This window comes from Sprattus sprattus (assembly GCF_963457725.1).
Source record: "Sprattus sprattus genome assembly, chromosome: 9".
Classification (NCBI taxonomy): domain Eukaryota; kingdom Metazoa; phylum Chordata; class Actinopteri; order Clupeiformes; family Clupeidae; genus Sprattus; species Sprattus sprattus.
Window position 1 is genome coordinate 10,263,017 of NC_137928.1, and position 21,728 is coordinate 10,284,744.

General features: G+C 46.6%; 1 protein-coding gene across 2 annotated transcripts in view; it reads right to left on the reverse strand.

The window, feature by feature from the left end:
* tenm4 (teneurin transmembrane protein 4) overlaps positions 1 to 21,728 on the reverse strand; it is a gene marked incomplete at both ends in the record, with an annotated part of 136,886 nt that overhangs the window by 85,534 nt on the left and 29,624 nt on the right. For both annotated transcript variants that reach the window (XM_080845311.1, XM_080845310.1), the window contains 6 exons: positions 1,724 to 1,955; positions 3,230 to 3,444; positions 5,488 to 5,652; positions 13,588 to 13,823; positions 15,258 to 15,356; positions 18,091 to 18,340. In XM_080845311.1, coding sequence (XP_080701437.1) covers positions 1,724 to 1,955; positions 3,230 to 3,444; positions 5,488 to 5,652; positions 13,588 to 13,823; positions 15,258 to 15,356; positions 18,091 to 18,340 — 1,197 coding nt within the window. The remainder of the gene's footprint in view (positions 1 to 1,723; positions 1,956 to 3,229; positions 3,445 to 5,487; positions 5,653 to 13,587; positions 13,824 to 15,257; positions 15,357 to 18,090; positions 18,341 to 21,728) is intronic.

Below are 21,728 nucleotides of genomic sequence, written 5' to 3' on the forward strand. Positions count from 1 at the left end.
CGAGTCGAGTCTCCACTTCCCCACCAGTCACCACCCCCACCACCCCCTCCTTCATCTTCAACAGCCTCACTGTAGTCCCCAGTCTGCTATCACCACTAATACGGCTCTCTCCATTCCAGTTGGACTCTGCCCGGGGGGAAAGAGCCATTACAGCTGATGCCCAGTCAAGGAGAAGGGACTTGTGGGGGGGGGGGGAGCCTCACCACTCCGTCCTCAACCCCATTCTGCCCCATCCACCCACCCGCACCGATGCCATCTCTCATATATTAAGTATTGAATTACAGCCCCTGGGGGAAAGGGAGGCTGCCACACGGCACAGCACATGGGGGTGGCAGAGTGCATCTTCCTCCCCACTGGAGGGGGGGGAGGGCGGGCACTGAGGACAGATTACCATCGATCTGCTGCCTGGCACACTCCACACACATCAGCTTGCCCTCCCTCACTCTAGTCCTCTCTCCCTCCCTCCCTCCCTCTTTTCTTGCTTCCATCCCTTCCCTCCCTCCCTCCTCTCTTTCCTCCTCCTCCTCCTCCTCTCTTTCCTCCTAGCCCCTGTCACAGATGGACTCTGGCCCGAGAGCTTTTAATTAAAGAGCATGTGAGAACAGCTCCCAGCTGCCACCTTGCTAGAACCTGACACCTTCGGGGGGCCCGTCGCTCCTCGGCCCCTGACGCCAACCACCGCCGGCCCGGATGCCCCCCCCCATGCCTGCCTGCATGCTGCACTAATCACAGGCGCTTTAAGAAGGGGAACAAAAGGGAGAATGCCGAGCGGCAAAATGCCAATAAATAAATAAATAAATAAATGCAAAACTAAATAAATAAATAAATAAAAAAGTACCATCCCCTGCGCCAGCGGGGCAGGGCCAGATGTCTGCAGCGCTGGGGCACCACTGTGCTAATCACAGGTGGTGAAAAGGAGTGAGGGGGAAAAAAAATGAAAGAATGAAAAAAAAAAATGAACGAGGGAGATAGGCGCGAGAAGAAGGGGCCCGGAAAGAAATGAAAAGAGATTGAAATTGGAGGGAATTATGATCAAACATGACACTGGCAGGAGGGAACAATCATGGTGTTTAAAGGAAGGGGGCAACGGGACAGAATGCTAATGCCCTCTCTGCTCCCAAAGACACCCAGCCTCAATGCAGACACTCAAGCTAATGGGGTATTATAGAGTTTGAAGGGTGGAGGGGGTCATACACATCCACCCCTGATTCTTTCCTCCTCAACACCTTGGTTCGTGAGGAGAGCTTCAGCGGCTCCGTACCACAGTGAGCACCGACACAGAGCACAGTGATGCAGACAATGGAGTGTTGTGCGACCTGAAAGTCAAGGCTAAATAACACCATCATTAGGATGGAAGCAGAGCTTTTCCTGTAAAGCTTCCAGTCAGCAGCACCTACCTACGTCTGCAGCTTACGTTCATATGTTTTATCCAGTGGGACTCAAAATTCAGCAAGGTAACAGATTTCATCCCTGTTGCTCTCTAAGGGGTTGGAATGACGCAAGTTGAGCTTTACTATGATTCTATTTGTTGTAAGTTTTATGCTTTTGCCGGTTTTCTATTTCATCAGAGCTTGTGTGTTTGCTGCATGGAATTTCAATCGCGTAACTTTGGCTGTGCTAACACATTCTATTTCCCGTCGGTTATAATATTTTCCGTTCCTAGCCTAGCATCGTTCCTCCCTGTGACAGAGCAGCGGAAGTGCTAGCAGGCGGAGGCACTCACCAACACCGATAGTGAGGAAGGACACCTGCTCCGTCTCCTTGCCGTCGTTGTAGACCGCCAGGTGCCAGATGCCCGAGTCCATGTACTGGATGAAGCCTGTGTCGTGGGTGGCCACCGGGATCAGGCCCCTCTGTGGCCCCTGCTGCTGTTGGTGAGCAGCCGGGGGGCCCTCCAGGCCCTGCACCCCCTGCACCAGGAGCCGTCTTCCGTCCAGGAGCTCCACAAAGTCAAACTGGAGGTCGGGGGGGACAGAGAAGGGAGAAAGCATTAGGCCGGACATGAGATGCTGTGGGGAAAGGATAGGGTGTGTGGGGTGTAGGTACTCTGAGGAGGGCACCTGAGTCCTTTCACTAAGCCCAGCAGCCACTAATAACCCAGTTGCTGAGGACACAAGTCCCCTTTTCCTGTCCCTTGAATCATTCGTTCAGGCATAAATAGCTTGCAATTACAGACTCACAGAGCCTGCTGGGAAAATGGCTCTCTCTGGGTGTTGTGGAAGTGAAAGGTGTTGCGGTCAACCTCTGATGAGTGTGACACACATACACACACACACACCAAACAGTTTCAACCTGAAAACTTCCCTTTCAACCTTTTTAAGAGATAAAAAAATGCCACAACGAATTAAAAGTTACTGTTTACCAAATAGCATCTGCACAAGATTGTTCGCACTGCGGCCAACTCAATGCATACCAATGAGATGAGCGTTCATTCTCATCTACGTTTCCTTGATTCATCTGACACTCCATGAAATCACAAAAGAAAATTCATCAGGAGTACTGAAGTCTCACAGAGAGAAAGCAGCCATTCAGACAGATATTCGTAAAAAACACCCATGCTCATTACGGCGCCTTCTATCCTATTCTATCATAGACCCTTGAATATTACGATTACATAAAATAATCATCACAGACTAATAAAAAATGCATAATGTTTGTATTTAAATCAAATTAGAAAAAAAAATCTGACTGCATTGCATTAGTCATTACATTGAAATCTAAGCAGATAGTACTTGTTGACCATGGTGAAGACATTCAAACATGTTAAGTACTGATTAAATATGACCTCCAATTCCTCAGAGCTGTTTTGAGTCGATATGATAAAGACTCAAAAAAGCTAAATGCCAATTAGCTTTGAATTCATTTTATTCATCCTTGAAAGAGGGAAGCAAACATTTAACTATTTATCAACAGCATGAGATTTATCAGGGTAACACATTGGTAAAGAAAGACCACTACAAACTGGTACCAAAGACATGACTAATAAGCTAATAGGGCAATAGCGATATTTTATTAAAACAGATTAAAACAAATTTAATTTTAAAACGTAACCCTCAATAACAAAAATAATAATAATCTAAGAGGACTAAAAACAACAGAATTGAGCATCTCTCCATTAGGGCGACCAATTGGTACAATTACCAATTAATTCATTTAACAATTCGAAAGTGGGAGACCAAGACCTTAGGAACACCGTGGTAGTCTGTATTCAACTCCATTTAGCACCCACCTGTGTATGTGACGGAGGGAGGCCTCTCCTGCCATAGATTCCCACCAAGGCATCTTTGCTAAGGGACACATTGAATTTGAGGTACATGGGGTGGTCGATAAAGACCTGGGACCTCCAGAAGACGCCTGGCGGGATCTGCTGCGCGACCTTACGACCCACATCGATCTCGCCCATGTCTATGAAGCTGTCATCGGGAAAGAGGCCGTCCAATTTGCCTGGGCCACCAAAAGAAAGAAAAAACGAGTCAGCATCGGCAGAACATAAATTCTTTCACACACACATCCATATATACACACACACACACACACACACACACACACACACACACACACACACACACACACACACACACACACACACACACACACACACACACACACACACACACACACACACACACACACACACACACACACACACACACACACACACACACACACACACACACACACACACACACACAGGGAGCAAGAGGGAGGGAGAGAGACGAGAGAAACATTTCCAATATGTCCTAAGGAAGAGATGATGGCAAGACAATCTCACTGATATACCAATCAGTCCAGTGCCACTAAGAGATGGACAGAAAGTGGCAGAGGGAAATGAAATGACCCCGCTGACCCCAAACAGTATTGAAGTCCTCCGGCTGCAGAGATGCAGAGACACTCTGATGAATTTCCAAGCTAAGGTGCGTCCCGCACTTTGCCAAGTCCATATGCTTCACGATGTACCTTCCTTATCGGACCCCATGGTAATGCCAACATCTGCTCGCACATTAAGATGGGGGGCCAATTTCTGCCGTGATGTGTACTAAAGCAGACATCCGCAAAAACAGACCCCACAGGACTCGGTGACAGCTATCTCGTTCGGGCAGCCGTGCACTATGGCAGATGGTGGGCTCTCTCGAAAGTCACTTGTTTGCAACGTGTCGCATCTGAGCGGACAAGACACGCTCTCCTGCTCTCCAATTTACGGCCTCCAATAACATGTCAGAGCGTCAGTTGCCATCACCCGGCGCATGATGTCTCATTGCGTGAGCTAATGTCAATATGCTCCACTTTTCTTTGGCGGGACACTTGCAGCCAAACCGACTCTGGCTCGAGGCGCGACCATATTGTAAGATCACACGCAATAATTTTTCACCATTTTACTCCAAATAAGCAACCATGTGTGTTGCTATTCAGGAATTTGTCTAGAGGCATGAACAGTTGATATTTCGACATTCTCTTTTCTCTGCTTACGCCACATCCTGCGTGTGTTTTTAAAGGCATTTGACACGACAATGTTAAGGCCACCGTATTCTTTCTGAAAACAGCACTCGTGTATGCATGGGGAAAGATGCGGCTTCTGTGGATTGATCGCCTGTGTTTCGCTTGATGCCGCTAGTGTGTGCTGCAGAATTAGAAAGCAGCGGCTATCGATTTCCCTTCACCAACAGCTGTCACTCATGGCGCAAGTTCTACTGTGGCCCGGGCGGGTCGCTTGCCTGCTTCCTGCACCGAGCAGAGGACGACTCAGGGAGTCATCTATATGGTAATAGTGTGATCTCTCACCTTCTGTCAGGAGCCATACACCGATTCAAACGGCTACATCTGGGCCCCCTGTTTGTTTTAGGAAAGAAAACAAACTTCTTCTACAGTCTGAGCTTCTGTGTGTGAGTGTGTGTGTACCATCAGGGGGGCTAGCTCGCACTTTCTTCCCGTGCCAGGAGAAGTAGCCCAGACTAGCCCAGAGGTGGGGGGGGGGGGGGTGGGGGGGGGGGGGGGGGGGCATACAGGACAAAACTGCTAATCCCCTCTCCGGCCCCTTGGATACCCAATCCCTAAAGCTGTCCAATTTCTTCCTTGAGGAACAAGTAATACTTTCCCCACTTCCCCACAACTTTCCTTGGATTACAATGCAGATCTCTCTTGGAGCCACAGAGACTGGTCACAGCATGGTGCCGGCTGACAAATAATCCCGAATCCCTGCCTTGACTCGGAAATCAACACTAAGACACTGTAATGTTGGCCAAGGAAGAAATCTTGTGTTTGTCTTTGTGTATTTCTGACTCTCCCACCCACCCCCACCACCCCCCCACCCCCGCCCTGTGTGAAGCATGCATGACCACGCGAGCACAAAATGCGAAGTTTGGAACGTGTAACAGGATTCAGGGGCCCCAGGCTCATTTTGTCCTGATGCGATTAAAAGTTTATTTCAAAGGGAGGAACGGGGGGAGGGCACACCAGACAACAGCAATAGATTACTGTGGTGCTCCTTACCGTCGTCCTTGCCTCTTCGATCCGGCAGTTCCAGCCCTGTGTTGCCCAGGGGTGGCAGGCCTAAGTCTGTGGGCAACGGCAGGCCGCTGGCGTTATCCTCCGTTAACTGGTACATCTGTCTCTGCATAGGCTGCAAGTGCCAGTTCAGCCCGAAGAGGTGCATGGCTGTAGGAAGGAAAAGAAACACACGGGGGAAAAAAAAAAACGAAAACAAAAGATTAGTCACATCAATGCGAGGCACAGAGGTCAAAGCTGAAGAGACTAACAATGCAAACTGGTGCCAAACACCGTGGTGCAGCATGCAAAACAGATAATGGACATCAATGAGATCCATCTGAGCGCCAAAGGGAAACTAAGGTAAAAACAACGACCCTATTACATTCCCTTCCTGACCCCCCCAAGCACTCCAATCAGGGGATACGAGGCACAGGGGAACTACCGAGGAGGCCTGGTTCATCAAAACAAACGAAGAAGACAATAACAGATGCTTAATGGTTAACGGCGCTGTTTATGTTGCTGACCATGCACAAGCCCCGGAGTTAGCCTGCTTATAAACACCTCAGCGGTTGTGTGTCCCCTCGTCCCATCTCTCTCCCATGGTGAAACCCAACAAAAGCGAGTGTGCTGTGTCACCCAGACACACTGCAGCACCCCCCCACCCCTTCCCCAGCCTCCCAGTGGAACAGCCATTCTTCACACTCACATTACCTTACTAATTCCCAACAAAGCAAAGGGGGAGAGACAAGGAAAGCATCAAGTCAGCAGGAACGGGGTATGGCTGGCTTGAATGCCGCAGCCGACCCGAAGACACACACCGATATTTCACAAGGTCAACAAAAGGAGTGCCCTCCGGGACACCGGCGATGGAGTGGGGGACAGCTGGGGGAGGGGCTGACCATGATAGATCACCGCCAGAGAATAGACAAGATGAGCTTAGCCAGGCAAAAGCCACCACTGGAACTTCGATTGTCAGCAGAAAAAAAAGGAGAGAGGGAGAAGAGAGAGAGAGAGGTGAGAAACTAAGAGAAGGCATTACAGCAGTTTCATTTTGTGGCTGTTTTTTTTTTATGTGTCTGTGTGTGTGTTTTGGTTATTCTGAACCTCTTAATATAAACAGCCTGACAATTCAATTATAATGTGTCTAATCAGAGTGTTATGTGTTTTTATCTCGTTTTTTTTTTTTTTAAGAGCGGGAGCTAGCTGTTGTGGTGCAGCGTGAGTGTGAGTATGTGTGTCCAAGCACATCTTTTACACGTCTTCCTATTAGTAAATATTTTTCATTGTTTTTTTCCCCTCTACAATGTCTAAGAATTTCTATTTTTACCCTCAATAAGCACACAAACGTCTTCAGGTTACCTTTTCACAGCCTTGCCTGACAACCCGTAGTGACAATTCAGAGGCTGAATTACTTTTCCGCTCCGCTCAATATGAGAGCAAAGACAGAATTTATTTGCTTTTGTTTTTTTTCTTTCCGCACGCCAGACTTCCGCAATAGGAAATATCTTCGGCTGACACGGGTGGGGAGAAGGACTATAAACGAATGATTTATTTCTAGTGTCACCGCATTTGGTAAAAGAAACATTGGACTGCTGTAATCCCCCAAAACTCAGATCAATCTTGATTTGTCTGTGGCAGGCCACTCAGGAGATTACGTACTGCTGTTTGAAAGATGAAAGAGTACAGGTATGAAAATTGACTGCGGAGATGCAGCCAGAAGCTAAGACTCAACTTCTGTTCACAAGTCAAGGCAAAACGACCATGACACTCCATGAGGCTGAGATAATGCAGTGGCAGAAAAAATACTCAGCGCAACCGTAGCTGGTGCTAATGCTGAAGCTGCAGTACCAGTGGCAGCTTTACTGCAGCGATATCATGGTCACAGGACTCCGTTTCATACTCCACTATATTAGTCACTAGGTGGCAGAGCTAATGACTCACTAAATTAGAGAGGCGGAGCTGGGTGCTGATTAGCCAGCCGAAGCTATGTTTGCTGAGGGAGAACATTAGCATGGCCGTTTCCTTTTAAAATTACCCAAACATGGGATTTAGACAATTGCTCCGGTGAGCTCTGTGTATGATGATGATGATGGCCGTTTCCTCCCCCCTTTACGTGCCGTAAAAATCAATGATCCTTAAGGATCCGCAACGATACACTCGTGCCCCAGCTCAGGGGTTATAGCGTGAGCCTCGTGAACAGGCTTGGCAGACGCGAGAAAAAAAAAAAGACACAGCGCTGCTGAGGCTGACAGCTCTGCGAGATCAAACAAGTAGTGAAAAATGAGAGCAGGCTGCCTCTCCACACAGCCAATGTCTATTCCATTAATTACCCAGCGTTATGAGACAGCAACATGCCTCTACCATCACCCTCCGCGCTTTAATTCTTACATTCAGTCACTGCTAAACGTCTGACTCAAGATTACCAGGCCCTGCTAATGCAAGATGCCATTTCAGATGTTTAATGTTCGCGAGACATGAGCCGCCTCTGAATCAATGGCAGTTTGGGAAAATTGCTAGCCACATTCTGATGAACGGAAGATTTGATTTTGAGTCATTTGGCTTTTATTTATTTATTTATTCATTTATGTCAATGCTCCATCAGGGAAAGTGGGCTGGACACTTTGTAGTTGCTTTAAGCACAGATCCCCATAGTTAAAGAGATGGGAGATGAGCCACTGTGAGAAGACTTGCTAGGCTATATAAATGCAAACAACACAGCAACCCCACCATCCCTGCAATCCCTCTATGACAAATGTGCAAATACACACACACACACACACACACACACACACACACACACAGACACACACACACACACACACACACACACACACACACTCATCTCAGGGGTCGGGTGTGTTGTAGCAGCAGCACACAGGCCTCGTATGTGGGGAGAGACAGATGGCTTAGTTTATCATTTGGCAGGCTCCAGACTGAGCCTCTACCCACTCCTTGATTTGTGTCCCCCTTCTCCCGCCTGTCCGTGGAGAAACAAGGCACCGGGAGCCGAACGCAGGCAGTGGCGGGTGACGGCAGCCGTGTCGGAGCTGCCCATGCAGGACACTCACATTAAACGACTCCCTAGGAAAAGCTCGGAAAGTGTTGTTTCAAGTATCCAAGTAATCACTCCTCCTTCTCTTCCTCTTCCTCCCTCACAGCGAGAGGCCATATCCCTCAGCCCATCCCTTCAGCCTCCGTGCCCTTTCAAATGGGGAAGAAATGAAGGAACTTTCTCCTTTCCTTCTGAGATCATCCTTCATCTGCACCCCCACTGATTCGCTTCAGCATTGCATATGATATATATAAGACAGAGGCCTACTGGATACCCTTCCGACTGGTGGCTTTTTGATACATGGCTGTAGCCTTGCCTATTTTTTCCCCCTGGGCTCCCCTGGGAAAGACCTGTGGTGCTGAAGCCCCCCTCTAGCCCTGAGCTTAGGGTGAACTTCAAAAAGAACAGCCAGACAGGTGTAGCCATAAATAAAATGCCAGTCTTATTTAATGAGAGGTCCATGGACTGGGCTGGTAGACGGTTCTTCTGGTGCAATTCTAGAGGGGCAAATGACTGTAGAAGCACAAGCACTATGAAACTCAGTGGAGATTTTTTTTTCTGGTGGGATGGGAGGCGCTTTTTTCTATGGCAAGGATTGGCAGAAAAGTCGGAAGGGCTCTGCTCGCCAATTAGTGGGCACTGGACATTGTTCATTCACAAAGAAGCACACCCAAGTTAGGATGCACACACACATACACAACCGCACACTCAACAGCACACACACACACACACACACATCAAACGATCAGGCCTATTATTATGGCCTCAGCTGCCAGAAATCAAACGTGCACGCTGCCTTTCTTTTTGCCATCCCCAACTTCAAGGGAAGCCAAAAGAAAAACGAGGAAGAAGAGGAAGAAGAAGAAGAAGAAGAAAAAATTAAATAAAAAAATAAAAAAACCTAAGTTCCTGATGCTGCACAATACCTCTCCAATCCTCTCCAATACATCTCGCATCCGAGGCTTTTAAGCCAAAGGGGATATGCAGAACAAAAAATATAAAACAAATTCAATGGTGAGCTGTCAGAGAGTGCGGGCGCTGGCTTGAGAAATGCCTGCCGCCATTCATCTGTCAGAGAGTGGACCGCGCACATTAGCAAGCATATGGCTAATTAATCCCTTTTAGACACTTGAATGAATGGGTGTTGAATGCGGCAGCCTTCTCGCCTTCATTATCCACCTAATTGCTTCTACACCTCTCCTGCGGTAGGGGGTTGCAGGGGGAGGCGGCGGAGGGGAAAGACGATGGAGGAAAAGGGTAAGACATGTCTTTCAGTGTGTGTGTGTGCGTGTGTATGTGTTTCTGTGCGTGTCTATCTGCCTTTTCACGTCACAGCGCTAAACTGACTTTTAATTGACACCGAATGCAAATAGACTTGTTAAGAGGCACAATGGCGAGGGGACATATTTGGACTAGCCATTTGTGATGGAGATGGCCCACTGTATGCGCATAGTGCCCTGCTGAGACTCCCATTGTTTGTTACCAGGGCATTAACGATTTTACTTTCTTACAGTATTTAAGTCAAAGGAAGGGAAACAAATAAATTGTGGGGGGCACTTTGTTAGGGAACTTGTGAGAGGCAAGAGACACACTGGATCCCTGTGATCCCTGGAACCTTATTGTTTATCTTGCACCTCTCTACACAATCACACAGTTTTACATAATCGCCTTTTCACACAAAACACACAAATGCTTAAGTGCACACACACGCATACATAAACACTCTGACTTCAGTGCTAAGAGAGACCCTAGTGATAATCACCTGTGCTTTTGACATCACACTGTGAAAAGGAAGATTTTCAATGGCTGCTCTGCTTTTGGATTCAGTGGAGGACAGTTCATTCTCTGCTCGCAAACGATTCCCCTCTGCCTTTGTTTTTGTTGTTAATGCTGTGTCATTGCCAAGGTAACATCCACATCCACACGCCGACTGCCATTCTATGTGTTCTCTCGTGAAAACAAAAGCAAATAAAAAGTCTTCTTTGCAAGCAGAAATGATCAGCACATAAAAAGCTCTCCAGAATCTCCTTACACTTCAATTTCAGACAGCCTCCACCCAGATTACATAAGAGACTTCCCATATCACAATCAATGTGAGAGAGCAGTATTTACAAGGAAGGCCAGACAATCTTTTTGCGGTAGTGGGACACTGCCTTTTCATTTCTGCCTGAGCAGTAAGTCAATAGCAAAGGAATCAATCAATTAACCAATGACTTCAGTTAGGTCCTTGTCAATATTCACGCCTGAGGCCCCACTGGGCCTATTGGCAGAGGTGAAAATCAAAGAGTGCTTGTACATGCCAAAAGATAGTGGCAGCTTGGGACAGAATGGGGTCACAACTGAAGTGGCATTAATGTCATAAAACTGAAATATGTGAGAAAACCGTGGGTGTCTGTATAACACCATGTCCTCTACAGCTACCATTAGACCATTGGAGCCATTCAGCAACAATAAAGGTCCCTGTGAAATGTAAAACACCACTAAAACTTCACTAGATTTCTTTTTCTGTTGTATCTTATTTCCCATTTGGGTGCTTTCTTCTTGGCCTGATGTCACTAGCAAGAGATTTGTTTTTCAAAGTAATTACTCTGGTTAATTAAAAGTTATTATAATTAAAAGTTATTATAATTATTCCTATAGTGCCAGCTATTCAACTCTGGTGACTCCCTGAGGCAAGTGTAAAAGTGTTAAAACAAGTAAACACCCTTACATACCGAATCCATAACTGCAGAGAGTGAGGTCTCGCAACACCCACATAGTTTGCAGCAGTTTAGTATCGACACCAAAGTAAGGGATGAAGATTAGTGTAACTAGTGGGCTATCTTGTCAGTGAGGAAAGAGAGAGTGACGTCTGGTGAAGAGGTGTTCTGAGGGGCGGGAGGCAATCTCGCCAGCCCTCCTCGGAGTGCAAGAGGAGCGAGGGAAACACAGGGGGACGTTGATGACCTCCAGAAGGGGGCATGCGTAATGAACACCCTAATGGCGGTGCCCACCGCTGCGAAAATGGCACCGTTTGGGCGACACGCCATTCTCCTCCTTCACCCCTGCTGTCCCTCCCGAGTGTGCCATTTCGCTCGAAAGGGGAGAGGAGCGTGCCGAAAAGTCAAAACATCTGTCACAGGGTCTAATTGGGTTCATTAGACGACGCAGTCGGAGTTTCCAATTACGGACCAAGATAATTAATTGCACTTGAAATTAAATATATTTTCTCATCAGATTTTAATTAAAAACACGAGCCCCTTGTTCGTGATTGTAAGATCCAGATCGCCGGGTGAGGCAAGGTTTTGCTTCTCTCTCTCTCTCTCTCTCTCTCTCTCTCTCTCTCTCTCTCGACATGTTTACTTCAGGTGCCAAGGGGAGATGGTCTGATTTCTTTTTTGGGGGAGGTAATTACATGAAGAGATTAGGACACGTCGGCCTAGTAGGCTATCAGTCTCCCCTGGCGAGGTCAAAGATGGTGGGGCATTTAGAGCAAAACTAGGACGCAAACTGCGCCACTGCATTTCCATGCCCCAAGTTTAAGTACAGTTACGGGCAGGTCCTCCGTGATGTGCCAATGCAGCGTCACGTTTCTCCCGTCACTGATGTTAACGGCTGCCAGTGGATTACAACTCCAGCCTCAAAACAACCTAATCATTGTTAAAGCAGCAATACGGAGTTCTCTTCCAAAACTAGTAAGCTTACTATCTAAAAGGCATGCAAAAACCTTGCAAACACCACCAACAGCCCAGCTGACACTGATAGAAGCTTGCCAACACAGTAACTGGTGTCTTTTGGCAGTATAGCTGGCAATGTCATGTGTGTGAAAGCTTTTCTACCATTTATGCAGGGGGTTTCAGCCCGTTACAAAAAACTACATAGGGCATATCTTGGATGGCTAGAGGGAAGACACAGGTGTCTATCTGTCCTACACATGACCATATGCTATCAAAATGAATTTGAGGATGGTACCAAAACTAGATGCCTATAAAACTATACCTCAAAAAATGTCAAATCGTTGCAGTGTTACTTTAAGCATTTTTAATCTGTCCTGTATATTTATAACTGTCTTGTGATGCCTTGGTGAAGCAATTTCTCTCTCGGATGGAGACATCTCCAAGGAATAGGAGAAAATAAATGACTTTCACCTTTCATGTTTTCTAGCTCCATAAAATCGATCTAATTCTGCACGAGATTAAATTTAATGATGTATCCATTTATATGTTAAACAGGTATACTAAATTGTCAACTGCACTGCCAAAAGCATATGATAAAGTTTAGTGCATGTGGCGGAACCACAGTCAGTAGTTCCTGATTTGATTTTCACAAAAAAGCTAAATATCTTTATTTGTGGTGCATTTGAAGCTAGCTCAAGGGCAGGATCTTGTTTTCATCCAGGGTAATGCAAAACTTCCCATCCCAAAGAATCACAGCAGAAGATGCACCTTAACAAAGTCTCAGATCATTTAATTATGTCCAGAGCGAAGTGTGATCACCATGCGAGTTGTGAGATCTCCAAATTGATCGTATGGATCAACATTGGCTGCTGGTAAAACAGGAAGAACCGATCACTAAACAACATGGATCAGCAAAATAACAGACAAATAAGTAATGCACATCCCTTTCAATCCTCTTCTATAGTTTTTGCAGGCCTTTAGATATAGAGATAAGATTGATGGTCAAACCAGCTCCATCCGCCACAGATGGACAGGTCCATTCTCTGGTCTCATCCGAACACATGCATAAGTCACACTTCCATACGCATGAAATCATATATTCACATTTCAATTAGAAATCCCATCACAGACCTGCCCCTCGCCAAATCACACAAGGCGACCGAACGAAGCCATTGGGGGAGGGAGAGCGACAGACAGATAAGATGAAGAGAAATAATAGAGAAGGAAAGAGACATAGATAAAAACAGAAGTAGAGAACAGAGAATAAAGAATTAGACACAGACAGAGGGGGGGAATGGGAGAGAGAGAGAGAGAGGCGGAGAGTGAGAAAAAGAGATAGCGAAAGAAAGAGAGAGAGAGAAAGGCGACATGAAAGAATTTCTCAAGGTAACTGACCGATGAAGTAGGCCAGCAGAAAGACCAGGGTGACGGAGATGAGGATGGCGCTGAGGGCGGCACATTTCCAGTTGCAGTGCTTGTAGGGCTTCTTCAGGCTGAAGGCTGGCCGGGAGAAGGTGTTGCGCGGCAGCGGGCGCGGCGGGGGCGAGTAGACGGTGCTGGAGGTCAGAGGGTAGCCCGGCGATGTTGTGCAGTACATTGGCGAGGTTCCGCCGGGTTTGAAGAGAAAGTGCCTGCGGACAAGAAGAGAGAGAGGAAAAAAGACATAACCCAAGGCGTCCTGCGAGCTCTTGTTTGTTTATTTATTATTATTTTGTGTGTGTGTGTGTGTGTGTGTGTGTGTGTGTGTGTGTGTGTGTGTGTGTGTGTGTGTGAGAGTGCGCTCCTTCTCATTTGTAATACAGAGAGTGCATAGTCCCTTTCACTGTTCAGTAATGCTGGCTCTAAGCATTTTATTTTGAAAAAAATAAAAAAGAAGAAGAAAAGGAATCTGTTGCCATAGACACCCTTTCTGCTGGCTAACTGAAAACACTCCAGCAGGGTGGGTTGGCCTTATCACAATCGTGAATCGATATCAAATTTAATTTACAGCACTAGTGGCCGCAGCAGATCCCTGTTAATTTGAGTCTGTGTTGTTAGTTGCAGGGGAGTAAAAAGGCCAGATATTTATAGCAAATGCATGTGTTAAAGGGGCAATTATTCACCCTTGAAGGATTAGGCAGGCCTTAAAAGAATGGTCTGCTGGGTTTTAAAGAACATTGCCCTATAGTTCTGATGTGTGCAAGACTCAGGGACATCACTAAATGATATGGTTAGGGAGGCTAAGTCATCACTAGTTCTTGCACTCCAGATGCTTACTATTTTAGCTGACAGGGAGGTAACTTTGAAGTTTTGGGATGGCACAGAGGGTTGCAGTTAGGTGATGATATCAATTCTAAGCAGAGAGTAATCTATAAGCGGTGGAGGTCATACTCATTGCAGAGCGTGTTGCACAGACAAATGCCAACACTAACCTCCCCGTTGTTCCTTGTGCCTGTCCTGTATTATTGGAAATGCAATAGTGCAATCACTGATCTTTTTTTTTTACGGCAATGATAATAAATGATAGCTTAGACAAACTAATAGCTTTGATAGTGAAGTACATTTATTTGGGGCAATCAGACACTACTTTTAAGGGAGCTAAAACAATAGGCCTAACCATGCCCCCTAGCAAGGCTTCTTTAAGATGGTATATATATTAGAAAAAGCTGTTAAAAAAACGTGTTTTTCTGTCACCTCTGGAGACCTGACATGTTGTCTTGGGGGTATGATCACACAGACACCCCGATGTCACAATGATTGGTGTCACAGAATGTGTTAAATCTCATTAAGACAGCATTTCTGCACAGGGGGTGGGGGTGGGGGGTGGGGTTAGTGTGGCAACAAGATGAGCAGAAGAGAAAGGAACAACATGGATGTCAGTGATGGTGATCAGGTAGCGCTACAGGGAAAAAAAAAACAAGAAGAATCACTATGCATTGGTGGGACGAGGACAGGCGAGGACGGGGCCATGTAGAACTTGACAACGAGAAGGCGGGCATGCAGCATGGCAAAGCAGAGCCTGAGTGGGTATGCACGACAGGGGGGGCCTTTCCCGGCGGGAGGGGGGGGGGGGGCGTGAGACCTACCCGTCACCGTAAGTGCCGTCGTGGCGAGCCGCCGCCAGAATGTCCATCTCAATCAAGTTGTCCTGCAAAGTCTCAAGGAATGTCTGCTTTGCAATGTTTCTACATACAGATGGAGACATGGAGATGGAGCGTCGAGTGAGTCATGCGTGCGAAGGGAAGGGAGGACAGAGATGTAGACACCAACATAAAACACCACCACCACCACCACCAGATACAAACAGACCACAACACAAAACATCACATTACACACACACACACACACACGCACACGGCCACTGGAGAAAGAAACATATTATGGGCAACGACACCCAAAAAGCCAGAAAGAGAGAGAGAGAGAGAAATAAGAAAACCCCCTTATGGATAAAGAGACTAGAGAGTTTAGTGACAAAAACGGTGGAAACCTCCCCCTTCTCCTGCTCCCCGCGCTGGTCAGTCGCTCCCCTACCTGGTACTGTAAGAGCCCTGCCCATCTCTGCATGCGTCTTGCTCTTCTCTGATAAACATTAGAGTATTCTGGCTCCTTCGGGGGGTGGTTGGTTGGACAAAAACAATGCAGTTGGATTTTTATTTACACAGTTTTCAGTTTCAAGGAGGCTTTGGCAAGTGCAAGAGAACACAGCACAACACATTTACAAGCACTTGTGCCTACAGAAAACATGACAGTTAAGATTCGACATCATATATTTTCTTTTGAGCGACACAATATTCCCAATGGCTGTATAGTGTACTGTACACGATTCCTGCTTTATGGATGGCTTGGCTTCTGATGGAAGTCATAAATATCTTGAAGCATATTGTTGGCTATAAATATTCAGAGGCTAGTCTCCCCAGACTAACTTCGGCGTGCCAATTTGTGCGAGGCGCAAGAGCCCCGACTGCAGTGAGCGGCCCCTTAGTCTCCCCCATGAGAGAGCAGTTCCATAAGGGACGGCAGACATAATGCAGAGAGAGAGGGATGGACCGCCAACATGCACACAGGCAGGCTGAACATGGTGGATTCAACAAGAGAAAAGGCTTGATTTCTGCTCCTGTTTCACGATAAATAAATACAAAAATCTGACGCACTCAAACAAAAAAATGTTGTTCGACAGGGACCAGTGTTAAAGTTTTTAAAACGACGGGAGAGATGTCTTGCAGTGCATCGAAGGGTTATGGAAGACTAGCAGAGAGAGAGAGAGAGAGAGAGAGACAGACAGACAGAGAGAGGGAGAGAGAGAGAGAGAGAGAGAAAGAGAGCAGGAGAGGGGAGGGAAACCATAGGAAGCTCCTCTCTTGGTTTATCTCCCAATAGGCTCAGAGAGGGCCCACACTCCCAGAGATTTAGCTGCTTCGTCCTACTCCACAGTCCACATGAAAGGGAGGAAAGGCCCATTATAAGGCTATTAACCGACCAAATGACAGGCCAGGTGTCGGCGCCCGGGTGGAAACTCCTAATGGCTCCACTCTTGTCAGAAGAATTGAAATAATAGATGTGTTTTTTTTTGGTCAGAGGCGGGCAGACAGAGCTGATTTATACAGGTTCGATTTGGACTCCCCCTCCTGCTTTGAATTCTCCTCACTCCGCCATCTGTTTTGCGCCAGCACTGGGAATACCTGGGAGAGATTAACTTCGAAAAGGGGGGGGGGTTGAGGGGGGGTTGCACGATGTTTAATCAGTCATTATGCCACCGTGCAATTCTCCACAAACTGAAATTAACGTTCATTTTCCCGTTGAATGGACCGTCACACAATGCTGGTCCTCCTGACAAACCAGACAGCCAGACTTTACTCTGGCTGTCATAACCACCTGCCAAGCTAATGCGGCATGTCCCTTGTCAGTTTAGGTCCCAAACCAAAACAAATAATGGGCCACTAAAAATACATATTGACAGTCTGTTTGAAACAACATAAACATAGCCAGGCAGGCAATCTTCCCGGCAGATAACATGAACCTTGATACCGGCTTTCTCCAAGGACCCTTTTCGCCGCAGCAAAATGTAGGCAATCTGCACATTAGTGGGGCTTTAGCAGACTTCCCCGCGGGCTTGACAGGGCTGATTTCCCTGAGCAAGATGAAGAGCCGCCTCAGAGATGCAATGTTAACGCATCCCTACAGCAAGAACAACACTTGACTGATACCCTTCAAACGAGGGCCTCGGACTGCGAGCTGTGCTGGCAAATTGAGCAGATTGATGGGAAATGAAAACCTCTGAGAAAGCCTGGAGCAGAGGGGAGAGGAGTAGGAGGAGGAGGAAGAGGAGTGTGGGCTGGCCCCTTCAGGTATCCGAGCTCTGCTCAGATGTGCCGGCTCGACTGCAATCTCACGGAAGAAACTAAATCTAACCCCGGAGGCCACACGCGTTGTCAAAATCACGGGCATTTCCAGATGAGCCTGAAAACAATCCTTTTCTCTTGTTTCACATCGGTTCATGTTCCAAGCGCATGTTGACCGGCGTGTCTGTCAAGTCGTCCTCAACACTTATCCTTAACAGGCAAACGAGCTGACAAAACTCAGGCACTGGGGAAGTGCGAGAGACAGGTCTACACTGAAAAGATTATTTCTGGCTCCTAGGAGGAACTTTACTCCAGTACACTTGCCCGAAGAAAACAGATTCAGGAAAAAACAGATTTTCAACCCCCTCTGCATTCCAGGCAACAAAACAGAATGCTTTCTTGCCACTCAGATAGCATTTGATGCCAGCGCAAATGCAGCATGCTATCAGAGCTGACACAAACGGAGTACGATGAGGGCATACCTTGCACAATATTTGGTTTTGAAAAAAAATAAAAAAATATATCAAGTAACACGCTTCAGAATCTCTCAAATAGTTGTGGAGGGGCGAGGCAGTCTTACCTTGTCTCCAGGGGAATGTTGCTGTTGAGCAGCCAGTTGTCCTGGGCACTGCCAGAATCCTGGGTACTGCCAGGGCCCTCTGGGGGCACCGAGCTGTCGGTGGGGGCAGGGCTGGCGTTGCTGCGCGGCGTGTAGTTGTCCCGGTTCAGGGAGTTGACGGAGGTGGCATGGTGCTGCAGACTGGGCGAGTGGGAGTGGGACAGGGGGACGGGCGGCGTCCGCAGGCGGGAGTGGTTCTGGAAAGTGACGTCTGGGGGGGGGGAGAGAAAGAGGGAATGTTCAGTCTTAACAAAGAAAAATGAAATGTGAAAAACATGACATGAGATAATTTATCATTAATCATCAGTGGAAAACATTTGGGGGTTTTGCATAGAGCCTATTTAAAGTCCTACAACATTTCTAAGAGGATTTAACATCTACTGAATAACTGATGTTGGTTTCTTGACGTGCAGAGCGTTTGACTAGGACGGCTTTAGTATGCAAACTCAGAAACTAAATCATAGAAGGCACTGACACATAATTAGCATGAAAATCTGTGTGTGAAAGTGTCATTGGGTCAGTGTATCTTTGTGTGTGTGTATGTGTGTGTGTGTGTGTGTGTGTGTGTGTGTTTGCATCTCTTCCAGTGAATGCCTTCTCTTTTGTCTCATGGTCCTGATGGAATCAGGAAGATTAGCTATGAATGCGTTAGAGCACCAACTCAAATCGCTGGCCTTACAATAAACACTCAAGCTGACATCTACTGCAATTTGCTTCCTATCGCTCGATGGCACAAGAAAATAGACACTAACAAGACTGAGTGACAGGATGGGAGAGACAGAAAGATAGAGAGACAAAGGGAGCAATGGAAACTGAGAGAGGAAAGAAAGAGAGGGGGACAAGAAAGGGACAGGGACAAATAGTGACAGAAAAGTGTGAACAGAGAGAGAGAGAGAGAGAGAGAGAGAGAAAGAGAGAGAGAGACTGTGTGAGTACTATGCAGAAAGTACTCTGCTCCTCTGCCCTGCCCTACTCTGTCAGCACTTGGCTAAATGCTTTCTGTTGCCTCTTGGTGGAAAAAAAAAATTCCTGAATGGGATGTGTCACTTCTGGCAGGTATATTCTCACAAACAGCAATAGCTATCTGCCCTAGTGACAATCTGTCATTATCAGCCATATAGAATTACTGCAGTCAGCCTGCTTTGAAATTCACTCCCCAAGATCAAGGGCTGTTGCCGAGCGTTGCTAGAGCCTTCTCCGCCGAGTGAATTTCTTCTTTGGCGCAGTTCTCCTGTGTTTTAGTCTTCAGCTGTCACTTTGCGTCATGGGATTGCGCAGGCATCAGACACGAGATATGAAGGATCAGATTGTACCCAGTGGTCTTGGCGCACAAATCTGATACTCCCGCCTCAACGCAAGATAAAGAGCCAGTGTCCTCGCTCCCTCCATATCCATTCATTTCCATATCTGCCTACCCATTAATCAATCAATGAGCTCCCTGCCTGTGTGCCTTGCACAGACGAAGTGGCTCCCGCTTTATGCCCCCCCCCACCCCCCAAACCCCACCCTACTCCAGCCCCACTACACACACACACACACACACTTTATTTCACAGGTAGCCACAGCAATAAATTGCCTATTTACAGAAAGCGTGTGAAACAACAGCCACACAGATCCTTAGGTGTAATACTATGTGCTCGCATTTACGCGCTCCCATTCCATGCGTACCTCTTTGCAACTGCGGTGACATGACAATTCCAGTAAGGGTAATTCTCTCTCCCTAATACGACGGCAGACCTCAATCACAACACAAGTCCCCCCTCCTTTTCTCGCTAAATAGTAGGTCAACAACAAAGAAAGCATGCAACACAATAGCAAACAGTGTAAGAAAAAGGTCAGGCCCAATAAGACCTTCATCATGAAGCAGTGAAACAAAAAATGACAGCTTGTTCCAAGCAATACTCCTGTTCCTTCTTCCAAGGCATTGTACATGGTTGTGCATGGACACAGTGTGTTAGATAACCACTAAAAAACAGGACAATTTCCATAGGTATGCAAGGGTGGATATTACTTTCACAACTAGTATGAAAAGAAACTTCACCTCACTTGACCTTGAACAGTTTTTCAAGAAGTGTACACTCTTAACAGCACATTCACTCACTAGTGGGGAATCTGACAGTTGATGAATCTAACACTGGCTGTTAGCGGATGATCATTTTCACCTACAGTACACAACCTGGACTTTCCTCCATTACAGAGCACTCTACACTTTCAACAGTACGTACTTAAGTGTTCTTTATTCCAGGGTGAGAGTTAAAGTGAAGCATAGTCCGTTGTTTATTCAAGGTAAGTTAACGATGACATTTGAAATGATGTTATTAAAGTTACCATTGCTCATGGAACCACTATCTCTGTAGGGCCTATGGTATTGTGCTGCGTATAAATGTATAACATATAGGCCTATAATATTGGATTTACCTTGATATTACTAACAATAACTTTAGATAACGTGACATTAATGTAGAGTTTGCTCATTCGTTATTGCTCTGCTGAGTTGTTTGTTTCGCTTCTGGAGAGTAAACGGTCATGGTCACCATAGAACATGCTCCTGCACAGAATTCAGGTTGCTTTTTGATTCCCTTTCGAGTGCCAGCGCTGGATCAATTGTCAGGCCCTGGTGACAGATGGTTCAGTGCAGAAGGCCCATCACCAACAACCCTGTCCTCGTGATTACTCGGAGCCCCAGAGAACCCGATGAAGCAGACAACCGCGATGACCATGAGTGACGGAGGGAGGGAGAGACACCCTTTCTATCATTTCCCTTTCTTTTGGCAAATATAATGAACAATCCCCGACACCACTGACCTTTTATCAATTATAGATAGACTGACAGACATACTGACAATGATGCAATTTGAAAGGTAAAGTTATAAAGACTTTGAGAGTTTGAGTCTTTCACAATGTTCTTGTTCATTTTATAAACTTGTCTATTTAATGAATTCTTTGCGGTTGCGAGGTTCGAGCGTCATGCATCTCAAGTACTCTTGTGAGTCCGGTTTACAGGACACGTCTGCACCCACCAGGGTCTCCTCTTCTGTGGTGGCAACAGCAGCAGCAACAGCAACAACAACCGAGAAAGCGCTGATGCAGGGTCCAAGGGCAAGGGCTTTTTCTTTATTGAAAAGCACACCGCCAGAGGAGATGCTTCAGAGTCCTTGAGACAATCAGCCTGGCCTCCCGTCACAAGAACAGAAGCAATGATTCAGCAAGAGTGATTCACCATAATCAAAAAAAAAAGAGAAGGTAGAAGATGGCCGATCGATCTGGTTCGTGCACAACACTTTGAAAGCAGGCCTGGAAGATTTCTGTGCATTCCTTAGAAGGAGAGGATGGGTGTGGCTGCAATGTAAAATCTGACACGAACCAATTGTTTTCCCAAATAATGGTGTTTTTGAAAAGTTTTAATGAAAGTTCAGGTTGCTCCCAGAAATATCAATAGAAATACTGACATGGGTCACAGCCTTAGCCATAATTCAATACAGAAGTCTAAACATTTTATTTTCCTTGTTTACAACCTACCCTCCAAAAATCCCCTCCCTCATATCCAATGGCTTTGGCAAACATATTAAAGAACATCTCCTCTTCAGCTCAATACTTGA